The following is an 18,098-nucleotide window of genomic DNA, read 5'->3' as shown; positions in this document are numbered from 1 at the left end:
TAAAATGAAAGGAATGTGCTATGAATATTAGAAAAATATTGCCAGTACTCAAAAGTATTGACTTCTGCATTAATCTGTAACAATCCTTCCTAAATTTAGTTGGATAATGTCTTTACTCATTCAAATCTTAATCATACCTCAAAGTCCAAATTAAGATGCACTCGTCTATCTTGAGATATGCCTGTGTAGTTACCTCACATAATTATTTAACTTATTAATTACTGTTTGACTTTTCACATGAGAAACCAGTATTATCTCCCACACTAGACTGTAAATTCTTCCAGACCAGGGGCCATTTGTGATCTTGTATCTTTCCTCAGGATGTAACAAAGTTTTAAAAGTATTTGGCTTGGACTGTATGGAATTACCCATATTTGATTTTTTTTTTCTTTGTGGTACGCGGGCCTCTCACTGTTGTGGCCTCTTCTGTTGTGGAGCACAGGCTCCGGACGCACAGGCTCAGCGGCCATGGCTCACGGGTCCAGCCGCTCCGCGGCATGTGGGATCTTCCCGGACCGGGGCACGAACCCGTGTCCCCTGCATCGGCAGGCGGACTCTCAACCACTGTGCCACCAGGGAAGCCCCCATTTGATCATTTTTGATCCATAAAAAAGTCAGTTTCATATGGTTCAACCTAATACTAGTTGTTCTAGAAATAATTGTGGAATGAGTAGAATTATATTTAAAACTTTAAATTCATATATATATATATATATATATATATGAAATCATTTAGAATAGATGACTGAATTTTTATTTTACTTTTTCTAGTAGCTGTCCAGTCCCAAACAGTTCTATTAGTTCATTAACTTCCAGACAAGATTTTTAAAAAATGAATATGACTACCTATTTTCTAGGGAAATAAGCATAATTGAGATAACAGATAATAAAGTACTAACTCTCTCAGCACAGTAATGCCAATATTGAATTTTTTTTCTGGCACTGCTTACTTGTTGATAAAATCATTCTTTAGAATAATATTAGTTGTAGGTAATCATTATTTTGAGTGCTTACAATATGCCAGGCACTGTTCTAAACATTTCACGTCTATAAACTCATTGAATCTGCACCTCAACTCTGTGAAGTGGGTAATATTATCTTTTTTCAGATGAGCAAATTGAGTCATGAAGAGGTAATTTGCTTGAAATCACACAACTAATAATTATAGAACTGGGAGTCAAATTCAGGCAGTCTGGCTTCAATCTTTCTTTTAAATGCCGCTGGAATTCTAATCAATAGAAATAGAGTTATTTAAAAATTAGAATAAATTAAAAATCATTTAGCCTTATGAAAGACATAGCATCCAGTGAAGACTTTATAATTTAGAGTTACAGAGTTGAATAGACCATACCTAGGGCTTGAAAACCTGCTGCTTTAGTTCTTTCATAAGTAATTCAAAGTCATTTTGAATTGTAGTGCCTCAGTTTTCTACATTAAAAACTGGAATTCATAGTACGGAATCCTCTATAAGAATTTTATGAGGATCATATAACACATGATAATAAGAATCCTTAATTAATCAGGCAGGTATATTTTTATATTTGGTTATGAATATATGCATAAAAATATTTTGTAAAATTATGTTTAATGCTACATTTTTTATAATCAATATATGTTTTCTAATGAAGATATTTGTTTTCTTTGGTACTTAAAAACTATACAAAATCACACAAGCAGAGAATACATAAGGCTGCTTAACTGGGTACAGTAATCAATAAATTGAAATATATATACATATATAATGCACATTATGTATACGTAATTATATATACTTATACAATATGATTAGTAAAAGAATTTATCTTAATTTATAGCTATAAGTACTTTTTATAATTGAACTTTGTTTTAACAATAAATGAACTAATCCAGTGTAATTTCCTCTAAGTTTTCATGAAAAGGAACACACTTTTCTCTGGAATTCAGCATCAAATAGTGATAAAAGCATTAGATGAGGAAGTGGGCATTTGGCTTTAAATTTCTGGGCCTGAAGTTGGATTGGCTGGAAAAATCGGACAATTAAATTAGATGATTTTATGTTGTTCAAATGACAACTTTCTGCAAGTGTCTTAAAGCAAGACTTGTTTATCAGTTCTAAAATCTATACTCCAGGAAATGCAATTCTGTTCCTAATAAAATAATCAGACATACCCTTCCCTTTAAGAAAATAGCAAAAAGAGAGGAGCCATGAATTTTTCTTAGATATAGACTTAGGAGCTTAATATAATAAGTTGGGCCATTCAAAACCTGTGAAGATTTTTCTACAAGGAGATCCAAGAAGCCGTCAATCATGGCTATGTTTGGAAAGAGTTACTAGAAAAAGTTGGAGGCGTGGTGAAGCACTGGAGGCTTAGAATTTTTAAATCAGACGTTTCTGAAATGCTTGAGTTTTCCGATCATTTCCATGAATTAGATTTTTGAATGTCATCAGGGGGTTGTCCTGGGGAGCAAATTGTGGGTGATTTTGTGGTGTGTTTTTGTTGCTGTTCCTGCTTTAGAAGAAGTGCTTGAAAAGTCAAACTAAAGTAGTGTTCAAGTTCAATCGGTGAGAGGAGAGTGGTGTTACCTTCTTACACGCAGTGATGGAGCTACCCAAGCTACTTCCCGAGCTGCCGCTGGCGCTGCCCTGCTGCAGTTCCGGAACCTCATACATCAGGGGTGACTCCAACTCGCTGTTTGTGCCCCAAAACACAAAAGAGAACACATTCTGGTGAATCATCTCCATATTCAGAAAGAAAGAAGCATGATGTGGTTTTATGGAAAATCATCTTTTCAGATTGTGCTGAACACTGCAAACCCTCCGGCTGACATTGATGCTTGCCTCTTTGTTGGTTTCACTTTTGTAATTGGTGGAAGCACTATGACCTATTCCATTGTGAATATAAAATTGCGACCCATCACCTTCCAGTGTAGGTGGATGGACACAGTGCATCTGCATGACTTCTAGTAGGGTTGACATCTTTTCTTAAGCAAGCAGTTTTAAAACCCAAGTAATATCCTTTCAATTTTCACATTAATTCTGCTCGGCCAAAATGGACACATAAAAATTACTTATTTTGGGCTTCCCTGGTGGTGCAGCGGTTGAGAGTCCGCCTGCCGATGCAGGGGACACGGGTTCGTGCCCCGGTCCGGGAAGATCCCACATGCCGTGGAGCGTCTGGGCCCGTGAGCCATGGCCACTGAGCCTGTGCGTCCGGAGCCTGTGATCCGCAACGGGAGAGGCCACAACAGTGAGAGGCCCACGCACCGCAAAAAAAACCAAAACCAAAACAAACAAAACAAAACAAAACAAAACACAAACCCAACTCATTTTATTTTTTAAAATGAGGGAAAAACATAATTTTAACTGGGAGGCAGGGTGGTACTATGAAACGAACATGAGCTTTAGAAAACACAGGTCATCTCTTTATAATCTCTGTGGCTGGGGATGGTATCTTAACTTCTCTGTCTCCATTATTCTAGACTTATATCCTTTTCCCCTATTTCTGTCAAATCTTGGTGGGCTTGACTATATACGGGGCTGTATAAATATTTTAAAAGATTTGAAATTATTTCTGCAGCCTCAAGATGTGATATAAATTGAAATTATTTTTAGAAAATATTTTTAGAATAGTTATAAATATTAAGATTCAGAGGGTTGTTTTGTATTTAAATTAGGCTAAATATTTTTCTTCTGAAAATATGCAAATTTGGGTTTTTAAAAAAATGTACTGTTATCTCAAGTCTACACGTTTTATTTTCATGGTTGTTTGCCACATAGAATATATACAATTCATTGCAATACATTTTTTGGAATACTGTCTAATGATTCTTTATGCAATTATCAACCCAAAATATAGAATTTTTTTCTTAAGAGAAGCACAATAGAAAATCAGTTAAATAAACAATGTATTTCTGAATAACATATAACCCTCATGCTTTAAGTTCTGAATTAGTCAACTTTCACTGCATTGCAATTAACCGTAAGTCAAATATTGCATGTATGTAGTCTGTTTGTATTTCTATTATTAATTATAACATTTTTACATGACTGCTGATGGTGCTATGTAACAGATCAGAAATTTGGGTAAAAATTTCAAAGAATAATTCAAGTAAGATCTGCTTTATTTTAAACTTTATGTATTATTTTCTGAGAAATTGCCACCTTGAGGAATAGAATGAGTATAATTTAAATGAAAAGATAGCACCCATGTTATTTTTGTTGAACTGGTGAAAGGTTGCAAAAGGAAGGAAGGAAAGGAAGGAAGGTGAGGGGAGGGAGGGAAGGGGAAAGGATGCGAAAGCTAACTGGCTCCCGATACTGGCTATAACTTCTTAGCCAGGATACTGCCTAGCTTTTCAGGGTCTGTCTCTTCTTTTATAGATGACATGTTTGGAGTAAAGTCTGTGGTCCCTGCTAGCTATGGACATCACTTTCAAAATATCATAGAGAGTCTGAGTTTTCAGCCGTATTTTTACAGGCTTCCCACACGTGAGGTTATAGCTTTTTACGCTATTAAGTGTGATTCTCCCTCAAACGCAACTGCAGATGTCCCTCTGAATGCTTTCTTGGCCACAGGAAAGTTTGGCTTTTACACAAACACCAAACAGGTGAGGTTCCAAATCATTTTCACGTGGAAGACAGGACCACAGACCAAGCTAACTTTGGGCTGTAATAACTTGGCCCATAAGTCAGAGAAATTGTATTTCTTCTAGGAGCCAAAGCTCCATGTGCAGGAGTTCAGGCTGAAGAATCTACAAAGCTACATGTCCTGTTTGCTACTGTGTCCCTTAGGCAACTCTGGTGAGCTGGTGGATCACTTCCATCCAGGCCACCAAAGGACTTAGGTTCACTGTTAGGACACCTCCCATGTCTCTTTGCAGGGTTATCGGTCCTGAGAGTGGGAAGTAGGCAGACTGAGAAGTAAGGTGGAGACAAGCCTGATATAAAACAGAGTAGAAACAGAGCTTCAACAATCTGTGATCGTTCTAAAGGGGGATCACATCTAACTTAGGGAGAGTAGCTCCAAAATCAGGGAGTAATGGGAACATCGGGAAAAGTGAAAGATCACCCATGGAAGTTCCTTGTTTTCCCATGAAGCACAATGTATATGACTGCAAGTAGCCGCGGGTGCTATAGTAATTACTATGTACATAAAAGTTTAACTGCTGATCTAGTCTAATGGGAAGAAGAAATGACAAGTCTACCCACATGTATCCTGAAAGCCCTTCTGCCTTTAAGATGATTGTGAGATCCTGGTCTGAGATGAAGGTGAAGAAGGGAATTTGAAACTGTTGCTTGCCTGTAGGGTTCACTCCATTTGTTCTAAGGCTAAGCATGTATAGCATTAAAAAAAATATATATATATATATATATTTGTTTATTGTTATAAGAATTAAATGAGGCAATAGAGTCACATAGTGGGACTAAAATCTGTGCATTACTTCACAATAACTGTGAGGCAACTCCTTGCACCAAAGCCAATGAATCTTTCACTCTCCTGAAACACATTATGAATCAATTTATTGACACCTATATCCAAAATATATCTAGAGAGGCATATCTTTTAAATCATGTGACATGGATGTAAATTTCCAGTAGGTGGCTACAACACAGCCCAATCTGTTCCCACGTCTTTGGAATGGAAATGGAATTTTTAGAGTATTTGCAAAAATGTTGTCTCTAGAGAAGCAGAACATTTGCTGCTACAGGATGAGACAGAGATGGCAAGAACATGAAACTCATGCATTTATTAAAATGAGTTCAAACTGACATTAAAAGAACTGCTATCAAGATACAGTACAGCCTTATAACTTGCTCCTAATGGGTATGGCTGCAAATACTTTCCTGGGACATTTTCATTTGATTTTGACAAGTGTTGACAGTATTTATTAAGCACATCCTTTCAGACTGGTTTCGTGCTGAAACTGCTAAATACATTTCAATGAGGAGGAAGACGAAGGTAGGAAAGAAGGTACAAAAGCAGAATTTAAAGTAGTGACTTTAAAAATATTATAGGAAGAGAAGCAGACTCCTTTGTAGAGCAATGTTATATATGAATTGCCCGAGTCCTGAGCTGTCACCACACTGCAATCATTAATGATTCATGCAGTGTGAATAAGTAGGTCACATCAGAAAATAGCTTAAGGAATATTCAGTTATTTCACCAGAGTGAAGTGTCCAGTTACTGGAAACTGCGTTGTTTATATGCTGCTACTCAAAGTTTGGTCTATGAACCAGCAGCATTGATATCTCTTGGAAACTTGTTAGATACCCAGGAGCTCAGGTCCTGCCCTAGAACTTCTGAATAAGATCTGTATTTTGACATTAAACTCAGGTGATTCGTATTCTCATTAAAGCTTGAGAAGCATTTATCTAATGTATTAAGTTAAATATACATTCTTTTTTGCCCTTGAGCCGTTGCATATGATATTACTTCTTTTAGAAACACTCTTCTCAGTCCCCTTTCTTCTTCCTGGATAATTCCTTCTCTATCATTTGAGTCTCAGTCTATAAATCACTTCTTGCACTTTCTCCCTTCCCTCTTTCTGCCAAAGAGGCCACTACTCCTCTCCAACCTCCATTGTCCAATGCACAAACACAAACATACACTCTCACCTCTTCCCACCCTCTTCCCAACACTCAACCCAACCCAAGAAATGAGATCGATACTCTTCTTGTGTGTCCCAACAGCACCCTGAACCTTATCCTGTTTTAGCCTTTGTCAAAATGATATATAATTATGTAATGTTTGTCTGTATCCCCCTTTAGGCTGTAAATACTGAAGGATTAGGGACCCCTTACAACCTAGGACGGTGCAAATGTCTTGCATTTCTAACAAGTGTCTGGTGCAGTGATGGATGCTCAATTAGTATTTATTAATGTTGTTTTTTCTTATCTTTCTGAGCATCCTGTTTGACCTCAAAAGATTATGCACAAAACAGTGTTTGAATTCAATGCTTAATTTTCTGCAGTGGTGACATATGGTGAGATAAGCCACATCTGAGAAGATAACCTAAAGTATTTCCCAGGATAATTCTAACGAAAAGGGGTCCTGCTGCTATTGTTGCGAGAGTCTAGTAAACACAGTGAAAGTTAGACAATTTTAAGATTCTAAAAGGCAAGATTTCTTATCTTCTTCCCCAGTTAAAGAATGCTTTCAGTGAAATATAGTAAATGGTTTGACTGTCTCAGTTCTGTTAAGGATATCCACTCTTGAGCTTTAATACTAAATCCTCTAATTGCGACACTCGGAAAAAAAATAAAAGCTCGCATCTATCAGAAGGAATTTAGAGCAAAGAATCAAGTTGCTCTTGTTAAAGCCGGTTTAACAATGTGTCACAACCTAGAATTTAGAGGATTTTAAAATACACATTTGTGTGGTTCAAAATGAAAATTTGCTAAAGTGAATGTCCTTCTTTTACCTTCAGCTAAAGGGATTAACTTGTTAGATGAAGCTCAGGGGTTTAGGTTAGTCTTTCAAAAACTGATTTGTTTTTGGAAACATAAAAGAACTCTGAAAACCCACAAGAATCTTGAGAAAGAAGAACAAAGCTGGAGGCATCACACTCCCTGATTTCAAACTATATTACAAACCTACAAAATCGTGTGATACTGGCATAAAAACAGACACATAGATCATTGGAATAGAATAGAGTCAGAAATAAATGCACACATATAGGGTCAATTAATTTATGACAAAGGAGCCAAGAATATACAATGGGGAAAAGACAGTCTCTTCAGTAAATGGTGTTGGGAAAATTGAGCAGCCACATGCCAAAGAATGAAACTGGACCACAACCTTCCACCATACACAAAAATTAACTCAAAATAGATTAAAGGCTTGAGCATAAGACCTGAAACCATAAAACTCCTAGAAGAAAATATAGGCAGTAAGCTCACAGATAATTTTAAAAATCTGACACCGAAAACAAAAGCAAAAAAAAAAGCAAAAACAAACAAATGGGACTGCGTCAAACTAAAATGATTCTGCACAGCAAAGGAAACCATCAACAGAATGGAAAGACAAACTACTGAATGCGAGAAAATATTTTCAAATCATGTATCTGATAAGGGGCTAATATCCTAAGTATGCAAAGAACCCATACAACTCAATAGTAAGAAACTGAACAACCCAATTAAAAAGTGGGCAGAAGATCTGAATACTGATGGCCAATGAAAAGATGGTACATGAAAAGATGTGCTGCATCATTAATCATCAGGGAAATGCAAATCAAAACAATGATGAGCTATAACCACATGCCTGTTAGAATGACTATTAGTAAAAAGACAAAATAACAAGTGTTGGAGAGGATGTGGAGAAAAGGGAACACTTGTGCACTGTTGGTGGGAATGTAAATTAGTGCAGTCACTATGGAAAACAGTTTGGTGGCTCCTCAAAAATTAAAAATACAACTATCATACAATCCAGCAATTCCACTTCTGAGTATTTCTCCAAAGAAACCAAAACCACTCGTTTGAAAAGATATGTGCACCCCATGTTCAATGCAGCATTATTTACAATAGCTAAGACATAGAAACTTCCTAAATGTCCATCAATGGATGGGTGGATACACACACTCACACACACACACACACTGGAATATTATTCAGCCATAGAAATGAATGAAATCTTGCCATTTGCAACAACATGGCTGGACCTTGAGGGCATTATACTAAGTGAAATAAGTGAGACAAAGAAAGACAAATACTGTACAATCTCTCTTATATGTGGAATCTAAAAACATATACATATGTGCGTGTATATCTATATATCTATATTTATATCTTTATCTATAAAACAAGAGGGAGAGGTAGGTGGGAGAAATAGGTGAACTGTTTTTGTTTTGTTTTTTAAATTTTAAATAAATTTAATTTAAAAATGATTTGTATTAAAAATCACATGATATGTTAGTTTCTTTTACCTTCATCTTCTGACCAATCTATTGACAAACACTCCCTCCTTGACCAAACTCTAGTCAAGTTCCTCTGAACCATCTATTCAACTAGATTTTGACCTTAGTCTGCTGAGCCCAGTTTTAGCAAAGAATTCTGCTAAGTCAGTTTAGTAAAATTCTCCACCCTTGATATCTACTTAAGTTCCTCATCCTTCACCCTTAATATCTAAGTCCTTGGTCAGACTCTAGCAAGAATCCCAGGCCATTTTAGCAAGGATCCCCCTCCCCTTGATATCTCCTCTTAGTAATTTTCTATCCACTGAACCCCCACCCTGCCCAATGGTTATAAATCCCCAATTGTCCCCATTGTATTTGGAGCTGAGCTCAGTTCTATAAAGAGTTATCTCTCTCCCCTACTGCAGTAGCTCAAATAAAATGTCTTGCATTTCTAACAAGTGTCTGGTGCAAGGTTTTTCTTCTACACCATGTAACCTTCTGTTCCATCTCTGGTAAGAAATTCACATGTTTTTCCTTCTGTACTCATGTTTTTCTTTTCTGGGTTGGAGACATCAGAGCATGGCTTTCTCATCATGTCATCCATGAGAATTAAATATGTCACCAACTTATCAGTGACTAGCAGACCTACAAACTCCTCATTAATTTTGTAGGATTTTACTAAAAGTATTACAGGAAATGACTATTCAACCCTGAAAATATTTTTAAACCACCATTATGCCCTGTTTTAATTTTTAAAGGTGACCAAAGAACTGTAGAATGGTGAATTCCAGACTTTTTTGATCTCCTGGACCAGTAAAATAACAATAACAACAACAATAATATTATAAAGCAACCAAGCTTTTATTTTCCCAAATAAGGACCTTTAAAGAAAATCCTTTACTACCTCTCTCTCACATTCATTCTTCAAAGAAGGGACATTTAAACAATGTAACGATACTATGATACATTATCTAAGAATGAAGAATATTTCTTTTTAAGAAAAGATGGTTGACAAACTTCACTATAATTTTTTTGTCCTCAGATCAGTGAAAATGTGGCAGACCTGAGTTTGTGTACTTTTTGTGAGGTACTATTAAAAAATGACAATAAAAAGAGTATAAACAGATCATTTATTATTAATCATAAAACAAGGGGCTCAACTGAACAATATTCTGTGGGTCAGAATACTGTGCTTTGCAAATTCATATATTATCTCTGAGTAAATAGGTGACAACAAATAATGGTCTCAAGAATTTTTTTTTTTTTTTTTTTTTTTTTTTTTTTTTTTTTTATGCGGTACGCGGGCCTCTCACTGTTGTGGCCTCTCCCGCTGCGGAGCACAGGCTCCGGACGCGCAGGCTCAGCAGCCATGGCTCACGGGCCCCGACGCTCCGTGGCATGTGGGATCTTCCCAGACCGGGGCACGAACCCCTGTCCCCTGCATCGGCAGGCGGACTCTCAACCACTGCGCCACCAGGGAAGCCCCGTGTTTTGTTTTTGTTTTTGTTTTTTTTGATACCTTGATTTTCCCTGTATATTTCAGGAGAATGAGATGCTCATCCGTATCATGCCCAGTTGAGAGTCACTGCCACAATAAAGGTCATGGCATTCTAGACGGTTAGAAGTGAAAGGGACCCGGAAGGTCAGTATGTGTAGGGCATACGTTACTGTAAACAGGAGGAGGTGGAGAATCAACAAGTCAAGCAATTAATTCCACAGTCACAACCGTTAAGTTCAGAACAGAATTAAGCACTACATCTCCCAATGGTCTCCGAATATCCAACACACCAGTTTTTCCTCTTCCCCTCTTTACAATTCCTTATAGCCGTAACCTTCAATCACAGAGTAAAACTCCCTTCAAATGAATAATACGAGATGAAGGTGCCCTTTGTGAATGAGATGAGTTCTAATAGTTCATTTGCAAATTGAGTGTCTGGCAGCAGATACACATTTTACTAAAGGAACCACAGGGATGGAGATCAGGGGCCCCTAAAAGTGTCAGGGTGTGAAAAGTAGCATACATGGTGGGTTTCAAGACTTCTTATAATGTTTCTATGGGAAACTGCCTTTACAGTTTCCATCTCTTCTTCAGATGTTTATTACCCTTCAGCAATGTAGGATCTCAGAGTCCTGAGCACCAGGACTTTCTAATTTCTAGTTTCTTTCTCTATAATAGATAGCATCTCCTGGGCAGTGTTGCCTTGAGAATTAGAAATTGGGGAATGTGGCCACATCAGCCCTGAGTTTGTAAAGAACATGCATTCCAAGATAGAGAATAATCTCAAGTTTAGATTTAAGACAGAATCTGATATTTGTCCCTGATCCCCAACTTGCTAAGAGTGATAGATTAATTTTTTTCTGAGAGTTTCTGATAAATAGAAATGTAAATGTACTCTTGAATTTCTCTGTTTATTTAAACTTGAAAACAGATAATCTTTCAATAAAAAGTTGTTGATGGAGGACTTTATTCTAGTTTATAGCATTGGGTTGCTTGCCTCATTAAAAAAATTGTTTGTTATTTTCCCATAAAACTAACATTCTTAGAGACAAAATTTTGATTCTGATGGGCTTTAGCTTTATTGCCAGGTTAAACTTAGGCTTGGTTAAAATCAACTGATGGGAAATTTAAATCAAAATAGCTATTTTTCAAAAGTCTGTCTTTAATGTGTTTTTCATTCAGAGTGCCATGGAGGAGGGAAATTAGGTGTTTGGGATTAGAATATATACACACTACTATATATAAAATAGATAATCAACAAGGACTTACTGTATAGCACAGGGAATTCTACTCAATATTCTGCAATAACCTAAGTGGGAAAAGTATCTGAAAAAGAATGGATATATGTATATGTATAACTGAATCACTTTGCTGTACACCTGAAACTAACACAATGTTGTAAATCACCTATACTCCAATAAAAAACCTGACATTATTACTGAAATAGAATCCAGTAAGCCAAACAGAATAAAAAGAACAAAACTAAATTATAAAAAATGCAAGTGATTTAGAAAATAAATCACTTCTTTCTTAAATTTCAAATTCAAGCTTAGATATGGTCAAGGTGACAAATTATTTCTGTTTGCAAAAATGGTATTTTCAGCATTTGCTGGCTTTAAAGGAAGATCTGGCTTTTAGACTGCCCCCATGTGTTCTAATGATATCAGTGTTTGTCCAAACTGCACCAGGATCTCTTCCCCTCTACCCCCATTTAAAATAAAGTGTGGATTTTCAATCAATACAAAAAAGAAAACTGAACTTGAAGTCAGAAGAACTTTGTAGACAACCTAGCTCTGCTGCATACTACTGTGTAGATTTAAAATCTAATTATTTTCTTCATTTAATTTCCTCTTACTTAAGTTTTTTCAACAAGGAAGTGGAGACAATTATGTCTGTCATAATTAACTCACAGGGATGTGATGATCAAATAATTTAATATACTGTATAACACTTAATAAAATACCAACTTTACTATCCACACACTAGTTACCAATGTAAGTGAGATCGACTTTCCTTTTGTAAGAGGTAACTAGGTATTGTAGTAAAATGTACTACAGCAATAGAACACACTGGGTGAGAATCCTGGATTCTGTTTTATTTTCACAATTCCCAGTTATGTAACCTTAGCAAATCAAATAAACTTTTTGTAAAAGAGATGACTAAAGAATCTTTACCCAAACTTTTAGATCTAAAAAAACAAAACAAAACAAAAACATCCCTCTTTTTTTTTCTTCCTTGAACTAGACTACTAGTCAGAAAACATTTGGGTTCTGGGTCTACAATGCAACTAACACAGGAAAATTTCATCCTTCCACAGCTCAGCTTCCTTCTTTGAGACACCTTCCAGCTTTGATAAACAGTGGTTTTAAGAAATCTGTAATGTAATCCACATAACATTGCACATTTAAAGATGAAAATATTCAAAGTAAAACCTCATTGGAGCCTTCACAGAGGTAAGGTAATATAGTGGGATAACTCAAAAAAACATAAATAATTCCTTTTTAAAAAACCATCCTTGAAAATTTCTAAAGTATATGAATCAAATAAAATTATAAGATCAATCTCCACAGAATACTGTGATTAAAATTTCAGTAATTTATATCTTTGATTCATTAAAAAATTTAAAATCTAAAATCCAACACAAAAATATATTCCATAATTAACTTGATATATTACAAAATCATTTTGTCATATCTGCCCAATTGTTAGAGTGTCAAATTATTTTATAATTCTTAAGAGAAACAGTGATCTATAATCACCAGCTTAATTTTATTAGACACTGAAAACATTTCAGATTTAGACAGCACAGATATTGATTTATAACAATTTGATTTTCCCCTTGACTGCCATTTTCTTGAAAAGTTTGTATAAAGTATCGTCATCAATTATCTAAATTTCAAAGTTTTGTGGACAAGTGGTACAATGAATATAATATTTCTACTTTTTTAAAATTCTAGTTCATTTTTGGCATATCAATTAAATATTATAGAAAGAAAATTGGATTTCTTGTAGTCAATGAAATAGGCAATAAAATGATCTGAATCGTTTTATATGAATAAGGACCCTAATAAAGTAGCTGAATTATTACACTGAGCTGTAGAAATGTGACGTGTCTTGGTGAATAAATAGTAATATTCAAAAGGTTTAATTGGCTGCAGCTGATGTTAATTCTATATTAACATTTTTACAGGCTACTCCAAGATACGGAGCAATTTCATTGTCGTTGGTTTTCTCCTTAGAAGGTCATTTTAAAGTACTGCAATAGAAATAATTTTAAGGAGTTATTGGCATAATGTGTTTCTAATATTTTAGAAAATGTCTCAGCATTTGAATAGATATATAATCCCGATTCGAGCACGACAGTATTGATCAGCAAAACTGGATTTAGAGCAAGCACTCTCCTATCGAAAATGTCTCTGTTGGGATGTTGGAACCACACAGCTCACCATTTCAATACTAAAGACCTCAGGCTGTAGAACAGACAGTGCAGAAAGTGAACCGCCAGTTTGCTTGACTTTCAAATGCCTCACACTTTAAACTAAAAATAATGACTGTCTATCTATCTATCTATCTATCTATCTATCCATCTATCTATCTATCTATCTATCTATCATCTATCTATCCATCTATCTGAAGTTTTAAGAAGTATTCCGGTGGTTCTTATTGTCCTTTTCATACATTAGGATGGAATGGAATGACTTAGTGGTAGTTTGACCGTGTTTGGCTTCACAGAGATTTGAGCAGCTTCAGGCCATGCTTAGAAATCTTTTTAGAGCCCTTTGCTAGCCCGCCAGGGAAGGGATGCTCAAAGAGGAAATGCCTGTGGAGTTGGGAAAGCTCTATTTCCTTACGGAATATAAATACTTCAAGCCTCTAGATGGCAGTCTTTAACAGGGTTGAAAAGCGGTGTCCATCCTCCTCTACCACTCCCCACTTCAGTCCCACCGCCAGCTCGACTACTCGGCAGAATAGTATCAGCTCCGTGTGTGCTTCAGCCTGTGGATGTTGGATTTAAGTGCTCTCCAAGAATTCGAGCTTCATATGTTTATCCCAGTGCCTGATACGCGGCTGGAAGCTGCCTAAACGTTTGCTTGGGGAAAAGAATGGCCAACACGAAGTCCCTTTTGCCTAGGAAAGGTGGGGCTGTGCAGGCGGCAGTGAGACACCTTCACCCCTGGGCAGCAGCATCCTGTGCTCTCAGGTGCGCACGCTCCGCGCGGAGCACAAAGGGCACAAAAGCCACCTGCCCGGCTGGCGGAACCCAACCAGTGATCGCCTCAATTCACCCCTGAGGTTTATGCGGGTAGAAATATTAAAATCTGTTTCTTCAATTCGCAAAGGACTGAGTTGGAAGGACCGCGGAGTAGAGGCAAAGGGAGAGGAGACAGGACGAAACGCAAATCAGGGAAAACATGTTGCTGCCCCCTGGCAGCGTCTAAGGTGGCGGGCCTGACTCCCCCGTGTGCGGACCCCAGGGCTGGTGTGGTCAGGGAACGCTGGAGGCCAGAGATGCTAAGGAGGAACTCGCAGCCTGGCAGGAGGTTGGGGGCAGCTGAGGCGGGTGGGACTGGGGCAGACAGAGGTCTTTTCTATCCAGGGTCTCCGGTCGGTAGGGCGTTAGGGGCAATCGCTCCCATCTCTGTCTCCCCAGCCCAGCAACCGCAGACACTCGCCCGGGTCCAGAGGGACGGGATGTAGGGGTACTTTACCCTGGTCCTGCTCCCTCCTATTTTCATCTCTACCTTGGAACCTGTCTCTCTACAAGGCGCGAAACCTCTCCAGGCTGGGTCCACAGAAAGTCCAAGCTCCAGGCTTCCCCAGCACTCCCGCCCTAGAGACCGACACGAGCTCTCTCCCACCCTGTGCTGCTCTGGCTCGCAGGCTCACCCAGCACCGCTCCCTGTGGGCCAGTTGACAGGGCCCTCGATCTCCCTAGAGCTCCTCGCACAGCCGCGGCCGGACTTAATTGTAAGTTCAGAGTCCTCGGTTTCCTTGCGAGCCCCGCACAGACCGCGGCGCCCGCAGGGCAAGTTCGCGAGCGACTGAGAGCAGAGAACGGAGATTGATGGGCATTGGGTTGGGCAGAGGGGGAAGCAGGTCTTACCTGGGTGTGGAGAGCAGGGAGTTGCCATCCATTGTCTATGGGCGCGTTGAGAAGAAAGACTGAAAGTGCGGGCGAGGGATGGGAAGTCTTCGGTGCTAGGACCCGGTTCCCAGAGCGCAGAGACAGACGCGCGCGGGCACGGAGGCGCGCAGGCTGGGACCACCGCGGCAAGGTGCTGTCTGAGCCTCGCTCCTCCCGGGCGGGGAAGCGTTGCACCCTGCGACCGCCAGATAGTCTCCTCCCAGGCGTCCGCTCTGATCTTACGAGTGCGCTTGGCCAAAGCTCCAACCCTTCTACCCGGCTCCTGCCCTCCTCCAAGGCAACTCCAGTCTTCGTTGCCAGTGGCCCCTTCTGAGTTTTCCTTGCTTCTCCCGGTGCCCAGCAGAGGTGACTCCGACAGAATTTCTCTCTCCCCGCCTCAAAGTCTCGTCCCCTTCTCTCTATCTCTGTCTCTCTCTCTGGGAAAGCAGTTTGAACCCTGAAGTTTTTTACCCACTTTCCCACATTCAGGCTCTACTCCTGGCAATGCCTACATTCCCCACTGGTCGTGCACCACCCCTTTGGCTGCCTCTCTCAATTTTATTTTTATTTGTCTTCTACCATGTAATGGTTCATCACTCAGAGCAATGCTCTTTGATCTGCCAACTATTTTGCCTTTGCTTGGACTAGATTCTGTTCTCACAATTCTGCAATAAACTCATTTTGCTTAATTGTGACTCACTCATACCTCATCTGTTAGAAGCCTGTGTGCACAGAGATTTCAGAACCTATGACAGTGGTCATCCATCAGAGGCCAGCACCAGGCCCTGGAAGGAAGGGCTGTCACAAAAAAATCTGTATTTTCTGCTTCAGTGTCTCCTTGAGCAAAAATGACAATTGTTTTTAGAAGGAAGACATTGATAATAGCAAATGACTGTTAAGATGAGGGTGCTGTTGATTATGATCTTTTTTATTCAATAAAAATAAAATTTAAAGAAAACTATGGGACTTCCACAAATGGGAAGATGGAGGACATGCACTTGGCCCTATTCCTCCTGGTAATCACAAATAAAAGCTCTGGAGATTGTAAAACAAGCATAAGAAGACAGAAGGATGGACAGAAGAAGGTGGGCAAGCTAGAGACCTTGGGACCCAAGAGTGACAAGATAGTGAGTTCCTGGGGTTTTCTTTTGGCCTCAGATGTCCCAGACTCGGAGCTGACAAAACCAGAAATGTCTGAGAATGCAGACAAAAAAAGCCTCTTCTCTTTAGCCAAAGGACCAGGAAAGGGACAGCTCAGAAAGATAGACACTCTGCAGAAAATAACAGCTTCAGTCTGGCAGAACATCAAATAAAAATGTCCTGTGGCCCCACTCAACCCATGCCATCAAAGGCCAAGTGAGGTACCTAGATTCATTCTATTAATACCATTTCTAGGCTCTTAGGAGGTATCCCAAACCCCCAGCCCAGGTGGTATTGGTGAAAACTCCAGCAGGAAGTATCAGCCTTCCCTCCCTACCTTGGTGTCACCAAAGCCAACAAAAACAAATGAGATTCACAGTCTCCTAACATAGTACCCTAAATGTGCAGGTTTTACAGAAAATTACTTATCCTACCAAGAACAAGGAAGATTTCAAATGGAATTTTTAAAAAATCAATAAACTAAGATGACAAAGATGTCACAAATTTCTGACAAAGATTTTGAAGTAGTCATAATAAAAATGCTTCAATGAGCAATTAAAAGCACACTTGAAACAAATGTGAAATAGAAAAAGAAAGAAAGAAAGGGAAGAAGGAAAAAAGGAAGAAAAAAGTCTTAACAAGTAAATAGAATGCATAAAGAAAAAAATGGAAATTTTAGAACTGGAAAATACAGTAATCAAAATACAACACTAATGGATGATTTCAATAGCATAATAAAGTGAACAGAGAAGAAAAATCAGTGAACTGGAATATAAGCAATATAGATAATCCAATATGAACAAAGGAGAGAATATATGCTAGAAAGAAAAAAAAGAGAAGGAAAGGAAAAGAACAAAGTCCCAAGAACATGTGAAGAAAAATGGCTGAAAAAAATCTCCAAATTCGGCAAAAGACTTAAAGCTATAGGTTCAAGAAGCTGAGCAAAATCCCAACATAATAAACCCAAAGAAATCCACACAAAGACATATCATAGTCAAACGTCTAAAAATTAAAGACAAAGACAAAATGCTGAAAGCAATTGTAGAGAAACATCACCTTACCTATAAGGGAAAGCAGTACAAATAATAGCAGATTTCTCATCAGAAACCATCGAGGCAAGAAGTGATGTAACATTTTTACATTGCTGAGGAAAAGAACTATCAACACAGCATCAAGTATCCAGCGAGAATATTGTTCAGAAATGGAGGTGAAATCAAGACATTCTCAGATGAAGGGAAAGTAAGAAAATTTGTCGTCAGTAGACTTACCCTAAAAGAATGGCTAAAGGTGGTTCTCCAAACAGAAAAGAAACTATAAGGAAGGAATCTTGGAATATCAGGAACAAAACAAAACAAAACACGATGAGCAGTAATATGATAAAACAATAGGTTTCCTTTCTCCTCTTGAGTTTTCTAAATCATATTTGACAGTTAAAGTAAAAATTATAACATTGTCTGATGTACT

General features: G+C 38.2%; 1 protein-coding gene across 2 annotated transcripts in view; it reads right to left on the bottom strand.

Moving 5' to 3' along the window:
- The window catches only part of SPHKAP (SPHK1 interactor, AKAP domain containing), a gene marked incomplete at both ends in the record, with an annotated part of 105,495 nt that extends 89,990 nt beyond the window's left edge, over positions 1 to 15,505 (bottom strand). For both annotated transcript variants that reach the window (XM_082657677.1, XM_082657678.1), the window contains 2 exons: positions 2,564 to 2,669; positions 15,474 to 15,505. In XM_082657677.1, coding sequence (XP_082513803.1) covers positions 2,564 to 2,669; positions 15,474 to 15,505 — 138 coding nt within the window. The remainder of the gene's footprint in view (positions 1 to 2,563; positions 2,670 to 15,473) is intronic.
- Between the last annotated feature and the right edge of the window lie 2,593 nt (positions 15,506 to 18,098).

This window comes from Grampus griseus (genome assembly GCF_964374135.1).
Source record: "Grampus griseus genome assembly, chromosome: 7".
NCBI classification, from domain to species: domain Eukaryota; kingdom Metazoa; phylum Chordata; class Mammalia; order Artiodactyla; family Delphinidae; genus Grampus; species Grampus griseus.
Note: the sequence above shows the minus strand (reverse complement) of the source record. Positions and strands in the feature narration are given on the sequence as shown.